Source organism: Neopelma chrysocephalum, unplaced genomic scaffold, assembly GCF_003984885.1.
Source record: "Neopelma chrysocephalum unplaced genomic scaffold, ASM398488v2 Primary Assembly neopelma1_147, whole genome shotgun sequence".
Taxonomy (NCBI): domain Eukaryota; kingdom Metazoa; phylum Chordata; class Aves; order Passeriformes; family Pipridae; genus Neopelma; species Neopelma chrysocephalum.
Window position 1 is genome coordinate 13,356,264 of NW_020897809.1, and position 23,565 is coordinate 13,379,828.

General features: G+C 42.5%; 1 protein-coding gene across 1 annotated transcript in view; it reads left to right on the forward strand.

Moving 5' to 3' along the window:
- Positions 1 to 23,309, forward strand: part of LOC113976048 — a 35,918-nt gene extending 12,609 nt beyond the window's left edge. The window contains exons 5-11 of the mRNA XM_027700804.1: positions 3,662 to 3,898; positions 5,244 to 5,303; positions 6,506 to 6,743; positions 11,016 to 11,224; positions 11,747 to 11,819; positions 16,885 to 17,002; positions 23,114 to 23,309. Of these exons, the coding sequence (XP_027556605.1) occupies positions 3,662 to 3,898; positions 5,244 to 5,303; positions 6,506 to 6,743; positions 11,016 to 11,224; positions 11,747 to 11,819; positions 16,885 to 17,002; positions 23,114 to 23,309 (1,131 nt within the window). The remainder of the gene's footprint in view (positions 1 to 3,661; positions 3,899 to 5,243; positions 5,304 to 6,505; positions 6,744 to 11,015; positions 11,225 to 11,746; positions 11,820 to 16,884; positions 17,003 to 23,113) is intronic.
- The last annotated feature ends 256 nt before the right edge of the window (positions 23,310 to 23,565 follow it).

Below are 23,565 nucleotides of genomic sequence, written 5' to 3' on the forward strand. Positions count from 1 at the left end.
TTAATGTTGAACTGAGTGAATAAATTATGCATGAAATTGTGTCGGAGTCTCTAGTGTGCTCTAGAATTGCTCCTTTTGATATGAAAGGTTAATTCAGAAAGGAGTCCAAAATAGCTGGAAATTGTGGGGATAAGTGGATAGTATTCACTGTTGTGAGCTGTTATTACTAGAAATTGCATTCCCTCTCTGGCTTCCCCAGAGATTTCGCCTTGCCGGTGAATATAAACTGTACTCAATAGAATAGCATTTAGGAGTAACAAGAGTGTATGTCCACATACAGTAAAATATTCTAATGGTGTTTTAAAAGGAAGCTGTACTTTTTCATGTATTCTGTGTGCCCTAAGGATGGATTGCTATTACATTTAGGTCAAGAACAAGGCATAGGGAAGGTAATAAGTTTTGAGTACATCTTTATTACAAATATGCTGACTGTATGATCCATATCAAAGGAACTGGGCAGTCATTTTTTTCCTGATTGAGTTTGTATGTGCCTTATGTTGTCTCTGAGAAGGACTCCAATCAGGTTTTCTCTGAGCTTTGGCAGAAGATTCATTCATGTTTTTATTCAGGATGTCCTCTCCCTGGCCTTTTGCTGTATCTGTCAGCAGTGCTGCTGTGCCCTTTCTCGTGGTCTCTTTTGGTGTATCTCCTCTATGGAATGCAGTGTTACTCTTTTTTTAATCCAAAAGGAAGTTAATGACTCACTGTAATCAAAAGCATTAATTTTAGCCAAGTTTGCTCTGAATTAAAACTCTTATTGCCATCTGTTACCATCTACGATGACTCCATAGCAAGGAGCAGGGATTGCACTGTAAACACTCAGGAAATTAGTTTCAGCAGGATATTTTGCAGGCAGATTATTTCCTTCTGGATCTCATCTTTCCTCGCAGTTGGAATTGTCTGGGTTCTGCCTCTCTCCAAGCAAAGGACAATGGAATCTTCAGCTTGCTGTGAGGTCCCAGGCAGGGCCTGGCCCAGACTGTGCTGGGAGGGCAAGGATTGTCAATCCATCTTCTTAAGCCCCCTCATCCATATGGGACAGCAGGGAGTTGTCCTTTTCATCACTGCACCCATCTTTCCAGTGCCTGGCTCTGCAGTCAGAGCTACCAGTAGAGCAGTTTTTTACCTTTCTGGCTGTCTGGGTTCAGCAGCAGGTGCTGCCAGTGAGGAAACCCTCTCCAGTGTGGGGCCCTGGCCACAGTTACCACCTGTCTGAGTGATCCCTGCTCTGCTAGCCAAGGAGCTCCAGGAAACAGGGGACTTTCCCCTTCCTGTGGCTGTTTCTCTCCTGCTCTAGAGGCAAAGCTGGTTCAGGGAATTTCATGGATTCCTCTTGGAGTCCTGGAACTGTTTCCAGCTAAATATGGAAAACTCAGCAGCAATTTTGAAGCTGTGGAAACAAGAAGCTCAAATGATGGCAGGTCCCAGCACAAACTCAGGCAGTTCCTTACAGGTGTCAGATACTGGGTATTTAGAAGAAATGAAAGGTGCCCAAGTGACCTTCGTGGCTGGTCATTCAGGGCTTGATGAACTGGCAGAAGAGAAATGTCTTAGAAACCGTGGCCTTGCACACCCAGGCAGGGCAAGGACAAGGCAGGCGTGTGCTGGATACATATCCAACCCAGGCACCCTCCAGGGATGGAAGCTGTGGAGTTAAAAGGCGGTTTATCTGTGTCAGAAGACAGATAAGAAGGAGATAAGCTGTCAGCAGGTAGGCAGTATGGAAGGAGGGTTGAAATGAGAAGTCCAGCTAATATCCAAAGAGCTACATATGGACCTAATGAAGCCAATGCATAAAAGTGAGATTCTTTTTCATTAGGGAGCCATACCACAGAGCAGTAGTAACATATGTTCAGCAATGGTCACATCTGCTTCTGAATGTCTGCCCCCCACCTCCTCCACCCAGGAAGGTTACAAGTCAGAAAGTAGTGATAAGTCACGATAATTACTCGAGTTTGGCTTTGGCTCTTCTCCCTGGGGAATGAGACCTCTAATCTCTCTTCCTGATGGGCTCCTTGACCCAGCTTTCATCTTCTGACCCTTCCTGAAGTATCTACATTGGACAGACTGACTGAGGTGCAACCTGATAGAAGGTGGTCTTCCACAGTAGCAAAAATGTTCCTGTTGCTTTCCTCCAATATGGCTCAAGAGGGAACCAGGGCAAAATTTTCTTTCTGCTAGTGAAATGAAAAGATGAATCCCAGGAAACCAGATGTCCCAGTTTCTGCTACATTTATTATAAACCAACATATATTTGGCCTTAAGGTCTTCTTTTATTATAGTATAGCATCAAAAAGTGTCCTAAATGTGGACTCATGAATGCTTTTGGCAGAGTTTCTCTGCTATTAAGTATCTGCAGTTAAATGTGACTATCCAAGCTTAATTCCCTCACCACTAACCAGCTCACAATGACACCAGTTTGCACAGTAGAGGAACTCAGAGCTTCGATAATCCACTTCCTGCTATTTTCTTGTCTGAACCACACACTCCCCACCTCAGAAAGGCTCCTGAAATCTCTGTTTGGGAACCATCAACCTCACTCCCCAAAACAAACCAGTCTTCACATTCTGTTGCCATTTGTTGTTGATGCTTCTGCTGGTACGTCTCAGGGGATCGCTCATCACTCATTGTGCACAGTGTCTCCAAACACAAAAGGGAAATCTGGATGCAAAAAGTACCATTAAAAGTTGTGATGGAAACAGTGAGTTCTGGAAAACATAATTGTTTCTCTTTTCACTTGAAATGCCAAGACTTGAAAGCATTTCTGCTTGCCGAGATAGGTGGATGAGCTGTTGTTTCATTGCAACGCACACAGATGCAGTTAAATAGTCCCAGATGGAATCTGAAATATTCCATAGCAGCCTCTTGGGCAGCAAGTGCATTAACTGCCACAGGAGAAGGCTGTAAAGGCTCCCATCTGGTCATCCATCAACACTTTTATACATTATCATCAGCAGCCTGCTTGGAGGGAAGGTGTGCCACATTTCTGAAAATCCAATTAGATGATAGCAGTCAGTTCTCTTTTATCCTCTCTGTTGCTGAGCCATCCAAAGCATTTTTTTAGATTAAAGAAACATCATTTTCCTTCATAGGGTCTGTGCTGCTTTATCTCTATTGTGACCTGTTCTTTTATGTGCTTTATAATTCTATTATTAATTAGGATTTCAACCCTTTTCCTGCTACTGAAGTGGGACTCACTAGTTTGCAATTCCCAGATCTGCCTTATGCCTCTTTTTTTCGCCGGAGTGATATAATTGCCACTCTTCAATTTGTTGATAGTTGCTCTTTTGAGAAGAGATAAGTTACCGTGGCCTGTCAGTGGCAGGTTTTGATGCCAGTCCTCTCCGTTACCCTGATGGATCAATTTGCTTTGACTTGAGGTATGCAGATGTTTCTGTTGTGACTCTCAACACCTCAAGCTGGGATGAGACATCCTCTTTTATATCCTGATTTTCTTTGAGAAGTTCAGGGATTTGTTGCTGTAGAATTGTTTGCAAAGCATGGAAAAACTCTCAAGATCTCCAGAAGTAATTCTAGCAGTGTTACTTTAAAAGAAAAAATTTCCCTCTGGTTTGGGCTTTATATAAAGGATATTTTAATGGCAAGACTTTAACTTTCGGGTAAATAATTAGTGTTTTCTCCAACATAATTTTTTTTCCAGGCATTACATGCTGAGGACGAGCACTTTGATATAGTCTTTATTGATGCTGATCAAAGGAATGCTGTTCACTACTACAGCTTTGTCATGGATAACCACTTGCTGAGAATGGATGCAGTGATCTGTGTAGAGAATACACTCATGAAAGGACAAGTCTACCTGGAGAATGTATCAGATGAAAATGTACTAGCTGTCAGAAAATTAAATTCAGTGATTAATTCAGATCCTCGTGTTGAGCAGGTTAGTGCAATGCCATTGGTTAAGGTGCCCGTGGTGCTGTGTCTATGGATTTTGCAAAGCACTCTTCAAAATGTTTCTTTTGTTGGTGCCATTATCCAGAGGACCTAAAATGAACTCAGATTTTATTGTCATTCACCTCACTTGAGCTCTAGGTATGAGTTTCTACATTCAGGGACAGTCCCTACTCTGTCTACATCTTACAGAGTGTTAAAGGCAAGATAAAAGGGGAGCACTTAAGAGTGAATAATCAGCTCTACAGCACAACCAAGGAACCGCCGCTCTGCTTTAAAGGCTCTGGGGGCTGTAGGGCACCACCAGCACAACAGGAGTCAACAAAGTCCTACTCCAGCAGGAAAGAAAAAAAAGAAAAGAAGTAATAGGATGCACAAACAATATACTGTGGTTTCAGAGGCAACATTAAACACGTATCCTTCAGGGCTTTAAAAGCAGGTGTGAGTGGTGCTACCCCAGGACAGCAGCCACCGGTTCACCCTCATTCCATGGCTGCACCGGGATGGCTGGATCCCTGTCTGCCCTCCTGCACTGTAAGGCTGGGCTCGTGGTGGGACAGGGCAGGTCTGCCACCTCCCACACTCCCCCCTGCCACAGCTCTCCACGGCACAGAGGTGTGCAGCTCGTGCCCAAAGTGTTTTGGGGTCTCATAGGCTAAAGGTCTTTCTCTACCTGTAGGTCAGACACCTCTGAAGGTACCTCCTGTGGTTCTGTATTTATTCTATCATCAACACAACTAATAGACAATGTTCCAGGAGCATCAGCTTTTGTTTGTAGATGGGGGAAAGATTAATCACAATTTTCCGTGCCCTGAATCTCACTGTTAGTCATTCAATGTAAACAGCATGTGGATTCCACATCTGATTTTCTAACACTGTGATAGTGGTGTTGAATTTACAAAACTGAGTGCAGGTTTCCTCATGATGATGCATGTCCTGCACCCTCATCTGTGGGTGAAGGACAGAAGTTCTATCAAATGCTGAAGAACACCGAATTATTGCTATTGTGGTTTACTGTAATATTGGACTGTCCTCATGACAGCCTTATCCAGGCAGTGGAAATCCAGCAACCTCAGCAGCTGGTACAGATTTAGAAACTAGAGAAATAAAATTGTGATTTTTTTTCCTGTCATTTGTGGAGGTAATGAGTTTGAAAGAGGCACGTGAGCAAATAGAAATGCCTGACACATTTGTGTTGGAAGGAAGTTCACGTAAGAATAGGAATAGAAGAAGAGCTACTATGGCCTGAGGACTGTCCTTCATATCAGTGGAATCTGGGTGACAGAAAGCCAAGTACAAAGCAGTTGAGAACTGTGTGTGCATTATATTTGCAGGTAATTTTACCTGTGCAGAGTGGACTGAGCATCATTCGAAGGATCCCTGTACCTCCAGATGCAGTGATTGAATCCAAGGTGGGTATTTACTCTCTGTGAGTACTTCTGGGAAACTTTTGACTCTGCTGAGGACAAGGACAATATAATTTTCAGGGTTCAGTGGCAAGAACCCAAACACATAGTGCTGTTCATCATGGACATATCAGCTTAGGGCTTGGCATTTTTTAACCTCACTTGTCCAGGTTACACTAAATGCTGATTCCTTGCAAAGTCTTTTGGGTCAGCTGGTCCTGTGATGAATCTCCAAAGTGCCTGGCATGCTGCTCACTCGGTGTGTGTGCCTGTTGCTCTCCCATCCTTCCCATGCAGGGGAGTGTGGGCAGATGGAGCTGGGGCCCAGCTGTAGTAATGAACCCATACAATATTTCTGAAGTAGCTCTTTTTTTGCCCAAAGGCAGCACACGATGCCCTCTTATGCTCTCTGAGCTGAGTATTTTCATGACCATAGATTTTGCTTGTCCTATGGAGAAAACAGGGATTTTATCTTTCTCCATTTTATGTAGTGGGCATCATCCAGCTGTAATGAAATTCCCATCTGGAATCATAATGACCTAACTCAGCAAATGCAGACTCAAGCAGCCTGATTGTTTTGCAGTTTCTGAGTGCTCCCAAAGTTACACCCACTGGTAATTCCTGGCATTTCAAACTCAGTATTTTAAACATCTTGTATTTTCCATTTTGATTCCAGTTAGGGGGAAATGATGTATGGCAGCTGATCAGATGACAGCTTGGTTTAAGTTATTGGCTGATAATCTTTATTTGTGCACCAGCCTTGTGAAGATATTTTGATTGCACTCTGCTTGAGCAAAATCCTGACTTTGGAATGTTGTTCTGTGTCTTCCTGGAGCCAGCTGAGCCTGAGGCAGGATTGGGCTCTGGGGGTAAAATAGCTGGAAGACTTAATCAGTCAACTTCTAAGCAATATTCCTGATCCATCTCCCTGGGAAGCCAGGCTGGGAAATGCCATACCCTACTGTCATGCAAGTGGAGTGGTCAGAGCATCTCCCCAAAGCACAGCCCTTCTGCTTCGTTGTCTGGCATTTAATGCTCCTTTCGAGACTAATATTATCTTCAATTAGTCATATGTTTTGTGTTAATTAATGGGCAAGAAGACGTGGATCCCTGTTCACGCTCCTGCCTCGTTCTCACAGGCAAAGTCCTTCAGGGCTCTCACTTAGTGAGCTCTGCCCCTTATTGTGCAGTGTGTGTATGTTTTGTTTCAGAAAGAAGTGGTGAGGGATGATGTCTTCTGGGGCCACAACAGGCGGCGCATCCTGGACCGGCTGCGTTTGGATGGCAAGGTGGCCTATGTCACCGGCGGAGGGCAGGGCATTGGCAGAGCCTTTGCTCATGCCCTGGGGGAAGCCGGTGCCAAAGTGGCTGTTGTGGATCTGGTCCTTGCCAAGGCAGAGGCGGTGGTGTGTGAGCTCAGCCTCAAAGGTAAGCATGGGACTGACCTGTCATGAGCACCGTAATGGGCGGCTTTCCTTCTTCAAACCTGACCCGTTCTCTGCAGTGGAATTACCTTCCACCCAGCTCTGATAGGGAATAGATTAGAGCAGAAAGTGTTCATGCCATGGTCATGAAGCTTCTCCTGCCCTGGCGGTGTTGTCTCAGCAGTCATCCGTATGACACCGTCTGCAAGAGTTATTTATTAAGATAAACTTAACTAGAGGCAAAGTGACCCAAATAAAATTCCTTGCCAAGGGTGCCCAAAGGAAACACAGCAGTGAGCCATGACTGACAGGGACAGAGAAGGGTCACCCCTTGCGAGTGAGATCTGCATAACCAGCGTTGAACAAATAGAGATGGTGTTTCTCAGAGTAAATCGTGCAGCACCTCAGGCTTCACTAAGGACAAATGACAGACATGGACTACAAACTCACTTACCCCTTCCCTGGCACCTCATCCATACCTAATGTCTGGACCATGAGCCAAAACACCAAAACAAGGTAGATGTGTGGTCAGTCTGAATCTCTCATTGCACCCTCAAATTGAAGCAAAGTCATTTTTGAAACCCTCTTTCGAACATACTTGCAAGGTCAGATATAGGAACAAAATATTAATAGATGTAATAACTAAAATCCCCAAGAAGAGGTAGCATCCTCTGCAAGCCAATTCTGTTGTAAAAACAGAAAATGTAACATAAAATTCACTTTCCCCCTATAGTCGTGATAAACTGCAATTATAAAGGGGAAAAAGAAAACTGGCAATATAATTTTAATGATAAAAGAAAGGAAATATTACTCATTTTATAATTTCTTTTGTGAGGTTGTACCTGAGCCTTCTTCAAAGTTCAGTACTTCATTGTCTCTAAATGTAGAGCTTTACCCAGGAAATTTTCATATTCCCATTTTGGATAAAGTCAGCTGTATTTTTTTCCATTCTGACTTCCAAAAGGGATTGGGCCATTAGAAACCATATTCTCCAGCAAAACCAGCCCCTGCAGATGCATTTGTATCACCCAGTCTCAGCAAGGGCAAGGAATGGTACATTTCTGGTTTTGATACCATCCTGAGTCTCCCCAGAGAACTTCTAAAACAAAATATCCCTGTCTGCACGATCCCAGCTCTGGTAAGCAGGAGACGCTTTACGCTGAGCATCAGTGCAATGGTTAAAGCTCTGATCTCAAATAACGAGCTAGAATAGAAAGTGTTCAGTTCCTATTACAAATTCTTGAGTCATCCAGTCCCTCCCCTCCTGAAGCTTGTCATTCCCTTATGCACCAAAGCCATATGGCCTTGGCACAAAGTAGCTTTGCCCTACACGTTAACTTGCCTTTTGGACGTTTTTTCCCCGTGAGATCCTGCATATCAAGCAGAGCTATTCAGATAGAAATGGGCTACTTGACAGAGCCATGAGACTTTGGATGCCAACAGCCTATTGGAAAACTAACTTAACTTATCTCCAGGGCATTTTTTCAGTAGGAGCTTGATCATCCATCCTTCAATGGCTGCCCTACATCTCTGCTCCTTCAGCGGTGGGTTGCAAGCCTGGAGGAGGTGGGGGGGGGGTGTTCCAAAATGCAGTCGGAGAGGTCATGAGGCATAGCAAATATTATTGCAGTCTAAAGTAAAGAAAATCTCACTTCTCACTCTTCACACATCTTTATCCTTTGAGGTCAAATACTATCTATCAACTTGACCAGTGCAGCTGGTCAGGGCACATCTATTCCATCTCATGACAGTTTTTGAGGTTTCAAATTTATTGTCATTCCCTGTTGGAACAAAACCCAAACTTTGTAATGCTTTTGTGAAAGGGAATTATAACCAAATGCCCGTTTTTGGAAAGGATCTGAAAAGGTCAGGTTTTCAATCTCTTTCTCTCCAGAGGTAACTAGAGAGTCTAGCCTGGACCTCAGAAGCTTTCCCTTTAAAACTTTTGTTGAAATCGATGTATTTCCATGAAACATTTTGGCTTCAAAGAAGTAACGTGCTCAGTTGGAAATAAATTTTGACAAAAAGGTTCAGCTAGCTTTACTCTGAAAATATTCACATGAGTAAATTGAAGACATCATAATATTAATACATATTTTCCCTGCTATAATAAGGACAAAGGAGCTGTGACTTTTTTTTTTTTTCCCTTCTAGGGTTGTAGAAATCTCTAAATCAAAGTTGGAAATGCAGTGCCCCAAGTCATTCCCATACTGATACTTTTTCAAAACATTTTGCTTAGATTGCTTAGAGCTGTTCTGCTTCTTATACCAAGGAGTCCTTTACTGCCTTTTGGGATGGTGCCATCATTTCATGATGAGTTTTAAACATCAGAACCTCTGTGATCTCAGTTTTAGCTTTGTTAGACAGCTCGGGTGTATGTCCCTTGGCTACAGGGGTCTTTGTTTAGAGATCCTGTGTGAATACCTTTTTCAACAGTTGCTAATGGAACCTGACAGGAGAACCAAAAATGATGAAACACAACCAAAAAATCCTAAGGGTTACCTTCCACAACACACACCTCTGTCTTCAGGGGGAATCGCTGCCTCTACCCTAAGGGAAGAATTAGTCTGATGGGATTTTTAAAATGTGCATTTTCACTGTAAACTATGCAAATGTCTTGTGCAATGTCACTCCTGATCTTCCTGTCTATATGCAAGGTGTTACTTCCATTTATACCGAGAGACCAGAGATGAGTCCTGTGGCAGGGGGACGTGTACATGTCCCCTGCAGAAGGGCACCTAGGGTGGATTTGACATATTGGTGTCTCTGCACCACAGAGCAACTGGGCTCCACTCCTGCCCCTCTCATCACAAAACTGCCTCCACAAGCATCACAAACCAGACTGAGGACTGTGGAGAGGCACTGGCTCTGTCGTGCATGCAGCAACACAGTCATGTGTTCTGTTTCTTATCTCTGGCTCTGTCTATAGAGTTGAAGCTATTTTTCCACAGTTTATTTATTATTTTTAATAGGTTGTTTGGGGAGACAGTGGAGAGACAGAAAGTGGGTTGTTTCCCCTCTCTGTCTGAGTGCAGGGACATCAGCTGAATTGATTAAGGTCAAATGTGGGACTCTGGTTTGAAGTGAGTGTGTCTTCACTGCTTCTTCGCCAGACACTCACGCGTGGCACCTTTTGTCTTGTTTTTATGAACTATCTTATAAGATGAAGTCGTAAATGGGGTGAGAGTTGGAGGGCAGGTGAAGAGTCTCTCTGTTACCATTAGTAACACGCTTGCACCCGTTTTGTCTGTAAATTGAGAAAGAAAGATTGCAGCAACTCCCTGTGCGTTACACATCTAGATAACAATTAGGAGGAGCAACGGGGGCTGTCTGGCTATTCTTATTCTTTCAGCGTATTTAGCATAAAACCTGCGATAAAATAAGAGGTCTGCCAGTGGCTGCCTCCCTCCTCCTGAGTTAAACCCATTTCACCACAGCCCTTACTGGTGTAGCCTTGTTTGGCTTTCTGGATGGGTATAATCCCATTCACATCAGATGCCTCAGCAGGCTGTTTATGTTGTTTAATAACAAGGGTATATAAAGCTGATTTTTAAAATAAATTAAATGAAATTGTTTATGGATCAGCACTGGTGCAAAAGTCAACAGCTGGATTTTTTGAGGAAAAAATCACTATGGCATGTTTCAAATCTGGTAAATCTCTTAACTTCTGACTGTTTGCACTATTCTGGCAGTGTGATTTGCAATAAATAAGGCCAGGCAATGTGACTACCATACCTATGCACCTGAAGGTATTCCCAGTTAGCTCTCCCACCTAAAACTGGTTTGGTTTTGTCTGAGGCTTCCAGCTGTCTGGATGCTGTAGTTCATCCAGAGAGCACTTCTGGGACAAATTAATTTGATTTCTGGAGCATCTCAGGGGGACATGGCATAAAAAAAGCATCTGTAGAGCTGCTGATGGATGGGAAAGCTGCAGTTGAGGGTTTGGACAGAAGATGGTGCAGTGTTCCAAGCTTCGTCCTGCTGGAGTGGCAGCCTTCGCTCCCGCACCTGGGCTTTAGGTTGGTCTCCAACAGGCAAACCTCGCACCAGTCAGCAACTTTATAATAACACTATTGCAGTAACAAACTCACGCTTTGCTACAATTTGTGCAGCAGTGAATGAAGGTGGAATTTGTAGGCAATACATTTATATATAAAAAATACATCTATATATAAAATGTCTCTATATATGCATTGATAAATAGTCATAAAATAGATTTTTTTTTTCTTTCCATGCAAATTCCTGTGCTGACTCCATCGCTCTGATGTTAACACAGGGATTAAAAGCCTTGCCCTGGCAGTGGATGTAAGCAAGCCCGAGGATGTGCAAAGGATGGTGGATGCAATTGTGGCTCGCTGGGGAACGGTTCACATCGCGTGCAACAATGCAGGAATCAATCTGAACTCTGCAAGTGAAGAGACTTCTCTAGAGGAATGGGACAAAACTTTTAATGTTAATTTGCGAGGATTATTTTTGTGCTGTCAAGTAAGTGTGATATGCTGCACTGTTTGGTTTTGCAGATGGGTAATAATTTTTTAAGTACTTACTTGATCAAGACTTAATAACACTTTATTACTAATTATCCTAATAAAATTGGTCCTAGTTTGGCTGGAGTTAAGGAAAGACTTGCAGATTTCAATTACAGATTTTGGTCAATATTTCCAAAAGCAGCTGGTACTTACCTGCCCAAACCCATGCATTTGAGAATGGCCAAAATTTTTTGAAGGGTCATTATTTGACACATCCTGAAAACCAAAAAGCTTTGTGGAGGCAGTCCCAAAATTACTGATTATTTTGAAAAAATATTGCCAAGAGCAAAGAGGTGTGAAATGGCAAAGGGATTTTTCCTGCATCAGCCATTTTTATACTAAGTTTTTAGATCAAGTGCTTAAAAAAAATGTGTTAGCACATCAACTCTTCTGAAAAGTGAAGACTAATTTATTATCATGTCATTATTAGCACAATCACAGAAAGGGTCACTGGTCTTTCCTTTAATTTCTGTCACAGGCTGCAGGCTGCATTATGCTGAATCAAGGATATGGGAAGATAATTAACACAGCATCTATGGCAAGTTTAATAGGTGAGTGATGAGAGCTAACAGTTGTGCTTCAGAATCCATATTTTAATTACTACCGATGCTATTTGAATCAATTAAACCTGTATTGGGAAGGAGTAAATCACTGACATTTCGTATTAGAGGAAATGTACTACAAAATTTTTATTGATATCATTTTTCAACATTTATCTGTCCTCAATGTTTTAGAGCACTTATTACTTTTTATAGAAGAGGTGGAATCACCTTCTGTGACTCCATTGCATGGATGGCATGGGAAAGGTGCTGGTAATCCTCCCTACTGTTCCAGGCAAACTCCTTGATGTGTGGGAAGCCGAGCCCCCGAGGTGTTTAAAAGGCACCCAAAAGATTTAGTGCCAGTTTTTGCCCCAGTACCCACGGGTTTTATAACTTGCTGTTACCAACAGGTGCCTGCACCAGCGCTGCTGAATCAGCAGTGTCATCAAAAGCACCAATAAACCATTGTAACATATGGAATGAAATCCCTACTGCTGAGCTAATCTGGAAGGCAGTTACATGCTGGTGAGCTGAAGCCCATGTAACAAAAATTGATCAATTACACGAATTAAGCATAGCCCTTTAGGAATTTATTTTATTGGTCTGGACATCTGTTGCAGTATTGTCCAAATCCAAAAATCAAATGGTGCCTTGGGTTGCCAAGTTAGGCAAGAAAATCTAGTAGCTATAAAAGTACAACTGAAAACCCCTGTATTAATATCATGTCCATCTGCTGAATGTTACATAAGTATGCAGTCTTTATATTTTCCTTTGGAATAACGTTTATTTTTACTGTGCCCAGTTTGACATTCTATGACATTCTGCTCAGTTTATTGCGCAGTAACTTTAAATGTTTCTTCAAAAATCCATTTACAATGTTGTTGTTAATATTTTTTCAAGTGTCTTTACCAGCTGTTTTACTTTTGCTTAAACACAGGCACCATCCCTCTGCCCCAGCTTTGTAAAGTTACAAAATCTCACAAAGAAAAGTAGTTTTGAAAAGAATGTAGGGTTTTAAATTTCAAATACACCAGGCTTTCCTGCTCTGCACTGTGCAGTCGGGCTCTGGTCTGTGCTTGGCTGTCACCATCCACATCACTATCACCAAGCAAAATTTCCTGGGAGGTATTCCACTCTGGAGAAAGTTAGGAAGCTCTGGGAATTGGCACCAACTAGGGATCAGTTGGTTTGGCACACTGCTCCCAGTCTCACTGCAGCCCAGCAATGGTCTCCACTGCTTAAGAAGAGGCTTTTTCCAACTTTTCTGTCGGGCCTTGGCACAGCTCTGCTGAGCTGGAAGGTGATGCCATTCCACCACTGCATCCATCCCAGCCCCATTTTGGGACTGCATCTCCTTGGCTGGTGAGCCAAGCCCAGAGATTCACCTGGGGATCACATTTGAGGGAGTACTGGTCTGGAACAGGAATGAATGTTGGAAAGCAGCCCTGAGAGCAGCCTGGAAGGGTCATCCCAAGATGCATTTAAATGTCAGTAAAAGTCAATGTGTGCTAGGCCAAAAGTTAAGAGACGAAGAGATGTGTTTACCTTCTGAACCTGTTTGAATCTTGGCATTGAAAAAATCTAGTAGTTATGAAACTACAACTGAAAACCACGATGTTCATATCATGTCCATCTGCTGAATGTTAAATAAATATGTTGGTTGGTTGGTTATTTAAGTATGTTGGCCAACTGGCATAGTATGAAATGTTTCTAGAAATAGTTAGGGGATATTTTTTTTGTTGTTGTTGTAGGTTGAGTCCTTCCTCAGAGATACAGGAAAATGAGGAGACACTTAGCAGGATAAGGAGGTTTTTGTTTGTGATTTTTCCAGATTCACTGCTCAGAATCAGTTTTAATTAATTGAAGATGAGCCGCATACATTTTGCATATGTGCATTTTGATTCTGGTATTTCACTGGAGTTATTCCAGGCGTACGCTCCAGCAGCGGCGGTGAGGCTGCTGCAGCTCGGCGGTTCACACAGGTGTAACTCAGAGCTGTGATTTTTACAGTGAATATCTTTGGTGGTAAGTGGTCTGCTCTGCTCTGTCTGTGTGCACCTCTCATTAGCATTACGTAGCTGCTTCAAGGTCAGTCTGGGAGCCTGATGCGCTGAACGAGGTTGCAAAACCAGAGCGTCAGGTTGTTGTGGTTTACACCCCACAGCCCTTTGCTTGCTCCCCCGTAGGATGGGGGAGATAATCTGGGAAAAGAGTTAAAACCTGTGGGTTGAGATAAAGGTGGTCTATTAGGACAGAAAAGGAAGGGAAAATAATAATAAGGATAAAAGAATATGCAAAACAGGTGATGCACAATGCAGTTTCTCACTGCCCACTGACCAATACCCAGTCAGTCTCCCCAGCCAACTCCCCCTAATTTTGTTGTTCAGCATGATGCCATATGATCTGGAATATCCCTCTGGCCAGCTGGAGTCAGTCATCCTGGCTGTGTCCCCTCCCAGTTTCTTGTACCACCCCCCAACCTCCTCGCTGGCAGGGCAGCACAAGAACTGAAAAGGCCTTGATTTAGAGCAACAACTAAACCATCAGTGTGTTATCAACATCATTCCCACCCTAAATCCAAAAATTTGCAGCTACTGGGAAGAAGATTAACTCTATCCCAGCCCAAACCAGGACACAGGTGTTTAAAACGTAATGCAGCTGATGTTGGCAGAATTATATCTGGGTCCTCCTGTCATCTCAGTCTTGAACAGGAGTGTGTGCCCTCACTTCCCAGAAGCCTTAACCATTCAGATTTTTTTGGTGACACTGCTGGAGGCATAGCTTCATTCACAAGCTCTAGCCCTGTTTTGTATGAGTTTGAAGGGTTGCAGATTTGCTCTTCTGTCTGTAAGAGACCGCTGTAGGTAAGGGGAGAGGAGGCGGTGCAGGGTGCTGAGCTGCAGAAAGCCCATCCAGTGCCAGAGCCTTGCAGCACCTGTTGGCTTCTTCTTCAGCTTTTCTAATAGAGAGGGGCCAAGTGTCTCAGAAGGAGGAGTTACCTTGCTTAGATATTCTTACAAAGACAAAAGCATTTACAAGGAAGGACTCCTGAAAATCCTGTGTCAGCACCCACCCCATATCAGAAGCTGGTTCTCATAGCTTGCAGCAACTTGTTCTCACCCACATGCAGAGCTGGTGCCAGAACTCCCATCCTCTTAGCAAACACCAAATGATTTATCACAGAGAGACATGTTTGGAAAGTTTAGCAAAGAACTGCTTTTGGGAGGTTACAAGGTTAACTACCGAAGTTGTATGTAACTTGGAGCTGGTGCATGGCAATTAATCAAGAAATTACATTCCACATCTTTTTGAGAGCCCCCACATGTGTCAGGGGGCAACAGGCACACACGGAGGGTAAAGCAGTTCTGCTGGTCAAAATGCAAAGTATTTCATATTGAACAAAAAAGGAACACAGAATAAATGCTGGCAGAGGAGGGCCATGGTGTGTAATGCTCTTTGTAGCAAGGAAAACGCCTCTGAATTCTGAGCAAACCTTCAGCACATGCAGAAAAAACCAAAACACTAATTATTGCTCCCATCACGTGTGCTTTAAATCTATTCACAAACATCTATGTTGAAGGCAAAGGTCCTTATTCACATGCTCAGTAATTTGCAGCAGGGCTTTAGGCTCTTCCAGAGTTCACATAACTCAGTTATCATCTTCTTTCCACCCTTTACATTGACATATGCAAACCCAATAGTTTTAGTCAATAAAAGCAAGTGGGTGTGTTGGGATGCCATGGGTGGGAGTGATCTAGAGCTGATGCATCAACTTAGTTTATTAAGACCAATTTAATGCCATCTACCAGTGCTGCTTGTGTGCTTTTATGCTGTGAGTTGGGGTTTGCCTGCTGAACCTTACACAATCCCAATGATTACCTTTCTTCCAGGGTTCAGTATTATCCAACCCCACAGGCTGGAATTGCCTGCCTTTGTGACTACTGATTTTTAGCCCTGATTTTCCCCTCTCTCCCTCCATGAGAGTCAGCAACTCAGTGACACTTAGCACTGATATGGAGCTAATTATGGATTGGTGCTTTGCACTGGATTTGTTTAATGAAGTCCTAATGGCAGCCAAAAAAGTCCAAGGAGAGACACTTTGTGAGTGTAAATCCCAACAGCTGGGCTGACTTGGTTTGACTCCCATGGGTTTAAAGCACTTTACACCCACTGGGGATTTATCCTTAAGTAGCTTTCAGGGAGCTGGTGAGGGGCAGAGCCAGCGAGCACACAGCACTAGCAACCTTGAACATTGCAATTAGCAAGCCGATCATTTTCTGTCTCTGACTGACATGTGACACCTCTGAAACATTTTCAAAAGCTTCAGATTTTGAAAGTGGTGGGTGTTCTGAATTTTTGGGATGCACCTGTGATCACATCCACACAAACACCAGTTAGATAATGTGATGTATTTGCTTCAGACTATGGATAATTTAAAAATTAGGGAGAATAATTTGTTCCGAGAGGCTATATATAATATGTTATATAAAATCTATTATGCACTTATATCATATTATATAGTATAATGTCATATCAAACAATTTAATATGTTGCATTACATTATATCATACCATATAATGTACTATATAAAAAATAAATAATATTTGTATATTATAACAGACAGGACACATAATATAGTATTAATTATATAATATATTATCATTATATGATACTATATTAGTATTACAGTGCACAAGTATATAAACATATATATGTGTATAATATATGAATGTGTATGATTATTGATCTTTCTTGGGAGCAGCCAGGTATTGCATATCTATGTTTAATACATTGGGTTTGGCTTTGCCCCAAAATGGGACCTTTTATATTTCTTTATTTATTTCTATTTTTGTGATTTTTTTTCAGTAGCCCAGTTGCTGAGGCACAAATTTTAGATGGCAAAATACATATTTAGAGTTTTGTGTTGTGAGTGGCTAAATTCTTGCTCTTCCCTACCTACCAACGGGGAAAAATGTCAAATAGTTCATCTCAATGCAGGCAATTGTCTGTGTAGCGCCTGAGCTGTCTTAATTTGGGAAGAATAAATGATTTTCTCTTTCTGAACCCCTTGCAGTCCCACACCCACAAAAGCAGTTGGCGTACAACGTCTCCAAAGCCGGGGTCGTAAAATTAACACAGACGTTGGGAACCGAGTGGGTTGACAGAGGAGTAAAAGTCAACTGCATTTCCCCGTAAGTAAAACACAGCCTCATTCTGGAGCTACAAAGGGAATGAAATGTTCCACAAAGCTCATATGAACACTATCTCAGCAAATAAAGTTTCTAATTAGCAGGTGGATTGCATCCCTTTTTATGTTGTCTTTTCCTTAACAAAGGTTTAAATACTTAGAACCAAGCCTGCTCTGTTGCTGTGTATACTCAGGGATTTAAGGAGAGGTTTTAGCATTTGATAATAGGTTTTCCAATAATGTGAAGGGTAGTTTTTAGCATTTCTCTTCTAGATGAAATATTTCCTTAGTCTGCCCAAGCCTTCTGTGGTTAAAGAAAAGGTTTTTGACACTTAATAGACAATACTTCTTTCCCCTTTTCACTTAAGGCAAATATATAGGTGCTTTAAAAGCTACATTGTATTGCTGTAATTGAGCTACTGTTCAACTCTGACAATCACAGAAGGACAGGTGTAGTTTTGTACATATGTATGTGTTTATTACAAATTAAACTTTCCTTATTTTTAGAGACTTCAAGCTCTGTGTTTTATGGTATTTATTCACAAAGGAAAGTTTTCTTACTAGACATACTTCGTGTCTTCCTGTTTCTCACACACATACCCAACCCAGTCATTTTATTAAACAATTAACAGTGCATGATAGTGCTGAGCAGAAACCCAAGTGGGTAGCGTTAATTGGAAGCGGTCAAATTCCATAGACCATTGAAGTCAATCAGACTAAGTAAGAAGGGCAGGATTTTAACCCAGGAGTTAAATTGTAATAATGAAGATAATAATGTACATCAAATTAGGGAAAACAAATTACATATTTTAATCCATAAAGTGGAGTAAAAAAAAAAATAAAAGCACAGAGCTCAACGGCAAGTGCTTCTGTTTTTACTGCTGGTCTGCTCTCCCCTCGCTTGTGCTAGCTGTCTTCCTTATGATTATTTATTACTAATTATACCAGTGACTCCAGCCATCACTCCATGTGATCCACAGATTCTTTCAACAGCATCTTACTTCCTAATGGGATTTTCCCCATGCCAATGCTAGCAGCACTGTTATAGTGTTCCCACAACTAGTGCTAGTGAATTTACACTGGCTTTCGGGAGCCGGAGGAGATGAAGGGATTAGGGAAGCTCAGCAGGACCTGGCAGGAATTGTATCTGAAAACACACAGGTAATCTGTACCAACAGAAGTGGGATAGTAGAGCCACATTCACAGCAATTACAGATGAGAAGGCTCTTAGAGGAGGAATTACCCATTTTGAGGGGGCTTACATAAATTAAAAAAATAGATACCAAATATCAAAATGCCTTGTTTTGTACGATTTGGGAGCATACACTCATACTTGAAGAAGTTATGTCTCTGGAGGCAGTTGTGAGAGCATGGAGAAAAAATAATCATGTTTCTCTTTCTACTTTTCAAACCAAAACAGGGTTGCATTTTTGATCATCCCTACCTGTCTTAAACTCTAGCTCTGAGCTCAAAATCCTACAACAGGAAGGGGTGTTTCTTTGTGGAGGAATAGCCAGGCAGGGTACACAGAGGACAAATGTTTTGCTGACTCTGAGGTCCCCTGTTCTGGACAGAGCAGTTTCCCCTAATGCAGCTGGGAACCTGGACTGATCCACCCCAGAGCTGGACAGTTTTCCTCCTGGTAATTCAAAGTTCTGACTGAGCCCCTCATGACAGGGCTGTCCTGGGGAGCTCTGAGCAGCGTTCAGAGGAAGGAGCCTGTAGTGGTTCATAGAGCTCAGATACCTCATCACCATGAGCAAGAGCCACATATACTTCAGAGTGAATAACTACTCATGTTTACCTTTCTACCCATGTGAGATGTGAAACTGCATTTCAGTGCAGATTTGGACCCATTCCCAGAACTGTGGACCCTACCAGTGTCATTGTCTCTTGACGTGACTCACCAAGGCACAGGGACATCTTCAACCCACTTGATCTGGGTACCCAACGCTGGGCAGGAGCCACAGGGCAATAGCACATGTGTCAATGCCATTGTAGTTGAAACATCTTCCAAAAGCACAAGTCTTGCTGAACATGGATGTCCAACCTAGCACATAGTCATCTTATAATGGGAGAGGATTTTGAGGAGCATGAGGAACACAGATGTAGATATAGGGCATGATGGTATCCCAAGATCATCTCTGGATAAGTAAAATAGAATCTGTGTCCTTAAGTACTTTGCCCCTCCCACTCACGATTGCAGTAATGTTTCAAGGCTCTCTGTCTGAAGGTCCAAATGCTCCAGTCTGGCTTTAGACATTATTTCACCATGCAAACCTTCTGGCCTTTTCCCCCTCTTCCTATCTGGTCACTTTTTATCAACTTAATTTCTTAATGAGTGCATAAAACTTATGCAGAGCAATGCATAAAAGTTAGCAATGCATAAAATGTTATGGCAGAGTTCTTAGGATGATTTATTGCATTTATAAAATTGAAGATTCAGGCTTCTCTTGTTAGCCAAGCAAGCCTGAGGAGAAGGTGGATGAGACTCCCTGGATGTTTTGGCTGACTTATCCTGTTGCTATCGTGGAAACTGTGTTCAGTCCTTCTGCCCATCCAGTGCCATTGCCTGTAACCTGCTGAACAGCTGATGCCAACAAAATTACTAAGGTGCTGGAGTCTTTCTGGAAGGGATGTGAGGGTCAGGCTGCAGAGGGAACATGGCTGTGAATAGGGACCTTTACAGAGCACTGACTGCTGGCTGCTGCTCAGCTGCCCCCACGTGTTTTAGTCTCCCAGCACATGTGAAGTGTGTTGAGTGTGATGGAGGAGGGGACTTTGGAGGGTGTCTGGTTTTTGGCAAGTGCAGCATTGGAACACTTCATTTTTCAGCCATTACACTGAATCAGTGTCTATTTTTTGTGGGTAATTGCTGCTTCTTTCTTGATTTGCAAGACATAAAATGCCATAATGTGATGACCTTCCAGATGGGCAGCTGGAAGTTGATCTTGAGGTCGACTTGCAGCCAGGCCAGCTTGTTGGAAACCCAGTGAAACTCAGCAGTCCTGAGGGATGAGCCATGTTCCCCACTGATGGGCTGCAGGGATTTGGGTTGGAGGTGCCATGGGCAAAGAGGGTTTGTGTGCCCTGTGTCCTGCCCTGCTCCTCTGGGGCAGCATGAAGGCAGCTGAACGATGCTGTAGCAGTCTTGTAGCATGGTGGGTATGAGCAGTCAGAGAGCAGGTAGGGCAGGATCACTGCAGGTTTTGGGTACACCCCATCAGGGGGGACGGAGAGACAGAGCTGGCAGGAGAAGGAGCACCCCAGCATCACCTGAAGGCATCCCAATTAGGCAGCATTACTATCCCCATTAAGCAGCAGTCGTTGCTGGTAAGTATCTTTGGACTTAAATCTTAATTCCTTGGGAGATGTCCCAATTAAGTGGATCTTGTGATTAAACACTTCCTGATTAAGTGGAGTGTACTTAACTCATTCAAATTAATAACTCATCTGAAAGAAATCAAGTTACACACAGATGGAATCTTTTTTTGCTCTCATTTGGGGATTGAGTGCACGTAACAATTCCAGTTAAGTATCTGGTAAGTGATATTTTTCCTAATGTGTCTCTCGAAGTGGAAATGTTTTAGGCAATTGTTTTTTTTTTTTTTGGCGGTCTTTTTTTTTCCCTTAATGTCTCAAATTGTCCTGTGTATCAATAATGAAATATTGATGCTCATATCTAATGTTAAGGAACCAGCAGTTTGATATTACATTGACGTGCAACAGAAAGTACTGATAGGCTCAGCACTGCATACGAGATGAGGTAGGGAATTAATGCATTGGCAGTTGTCTTTGCTGGAACTGGTTAGAAGCCAACTAAAATCTGCCTAAAAGGGTTCGACAACATTAAATTGCCCAACTTGGCACCAAAGCTTTCCCAGAAGATGTGTAGTATCAATGACATGCCTAATATTTATAGTGCCATCAGTATGTGTGTTTGCAACTTTTAAGTTTTGCGCTATATTTTTTTCTCATTTCTATAATAAAAATTTGTGATGAAGTTTGGTTACACATCTAAATTTTTGCTTCTTGAAGTGAACATAAAGAAAGGTCCAGCGGCAGCCACAATGCAGCAATTCGCAGGCTGCAGTGATCAGACCAAAGATCATTTTTCTGAACAGATTGAAAAATGTCCTCTTTTTAGCAAAATCTGTTGTGCTGGAGGACTGTGTCTTACTCCCTAATCTGCATTCCCTTGGGGTTAAAATATATCTGTAAATGGAAAAAAACCAACCCCAAAATCATATGGATCTTATTCTGGTCTCTGATACTGTAAAGCCAGAATGATGATGATGGGGATGGTTTTGTAAGCACAGTGAGAGGCACGTATGGAAAAGGAGTCCAATATATTTCATGTCCGCTGCTCAAAGCACGTTTCTCTCTGAAGAAAACCAGTTCTCGAGGAGTTTGGAAAAGCAAGGAGGGAGAGCAGGAGGCTGTGCTTAAAGGAAATAAGTCCACAGTTCTATACTGGAATGTGCTTGGTTTTGTTACGTTGCCAGAACTTAAACAAGCTGCATTGCTCAGTGTTTCTGAACTGTTCTGCTCTTTACTGACAATTACAATAAAAAATAAAGCTGATATTTAAATCCTGCCTGATTAGTGCAAACAGAAATGTTTGGGGGAAAATCTGAATTAGTTCCACTTCGTAACAGAGTAAATAGGAGATTTCAGCCTTCATTTAAAACAAAAGGTAGATCTCATACCCAGAATCCAGTCTGTCTCAAAAAATTATTTCCTTGGAAGTCTAAATTGGGATGCCAATGAAGTTTCAGAACAAAACGGGTATTTTTATACTTTGTTCATTTCATATTTATCACTAGCTTGTTTGCTAATTTTCATTTGCAAGAGGCAATTCTTCCAGCTAACTGGCTGCCTCAATGGGCCACTGATTTCTTTGAAGTGACAGTCTGTAAATATGCATAAAAAAGAGATGCAATTAGCGTGTGTGTGGTTCAGTGCAGCCTGATTTCATTGGCAAGTTTACCCACAGTGTTGATAAGCTACATTATCTAGAAAATTGGCCGCTGAAAAACAGCACCTCTGATTGCCAGCAAAGGTTCCAGATAACAGGGTGCTGAAGAGAAATATAATTGAGGTTGAATATGTTAACCAAGGTGTCACATGCTCCTTAGAAGCGCTAATTTATCAGCATGTTGGAATTTTTATTAACATTTGGAATGCATTTCTACCACACTAATGAAGTGGAATTGGCAGTTCAGGTTTTAGTTATTGTCATTTCTGAGAAGTTAAATGTAATTTCTCGTTAGACACAGTTATGTAAATATATTTGTTCAGGGGCTGAAAAAATTATACATTTTGCAAAATACAAATATGTTGTTAAGGAGGAGTATGACAAATCAGTCGCAGTTAAAGTCAGAAAAACCAGCCAAATGTTCGCCCTGCATTGTGCTTCCTGCAGCATCACTCATTTTTAGGGCACCTGAAAAAAATGAACTCAGCAGAGTTTTAATACGTGGTGGAGTCACTCATTGATGTAAAAGAGGCAAAACAGGTAAATCAGTGTGATTTGTTGGGGTGTTGGTTTAAGGGGATCACACTGGTTGTGCTGTGCTTATCCCTGCCTCTCCTTCTTTGTGTGGAGAGGGTCTGGTGCCCGGAAGGGTGCTGGCTTTTGTTTCCCTCATTTTTTGACATATGGAAAGTTGGTCTGTTTTCAGTTTCTGGGCTGTACACAAACGCTGTGTGACATTATGCTACAGAGTGATGAGAAGAGAAATTAGTAGAGGGACGACGGTTCCCAAGAGCCGTGACAGACCCTACTCAAGATGCTTTCGGTTCCGATGCCATGCTTGTTTTCTAGAAAAAAAGATTAAACCGGTGACCTTAAAGTAAGGGGCTTCTGCTATTAGCTAAGCAGATAGTACCTGTGCACTTACTTTAAAGGACACCTCTAAGCTGCCCCTCAGCAGTGAAAGGCAATGATAGGAAAGTTTGCATCATGACTTTCAGCAGAGGCAGAGCAGGTCTGATGTGCTCATCTCATCTCCTTTGTGTTATGCCACAGTTTTCCTTCTGAATTAACATCTCAAACACCTCTAAGTGCTGCCTTTTCTTCTTCCTAAACTCTTGGTGCGTGCGCTCCTTGCAGGGGCATCGTGGACACTCCGCTCATCCGCTCCAAGGAGCTGCGGCCGCTGCTGCAGCGCTGGATGGGCGACATTCCCGCCGGGAGGCTGGCTCAGACCACCGACCTGCAGGCTGCCGTCGTCTACCTCGCCTCTGAAGCCTCTGACTACATGACAGGCCACAATCTGGTCATCGAGGGCGGACAGAGCCTGTGGTGAGGGGCATCCTCCAGCCTCCCCTCTCAGAGACACACAGGTCACTTTGGAAAGTGCGTATTAGAGTTTAGCCTAGGCCCAGCTTTGGCTTGTGTGACTAAGTAGCCATCTAATATGAAATTATTGTTTTCTTCTTTTGGGTGTTAATTTGGAGACTTGTATAATGCAGAGGGAAAAAAAGGCAATCTTTCAGTTCCAGCATTTTCATGTTTTTCACTATGCAGTCACACTTCTGTTAAATTAGTATTTAATGATATAA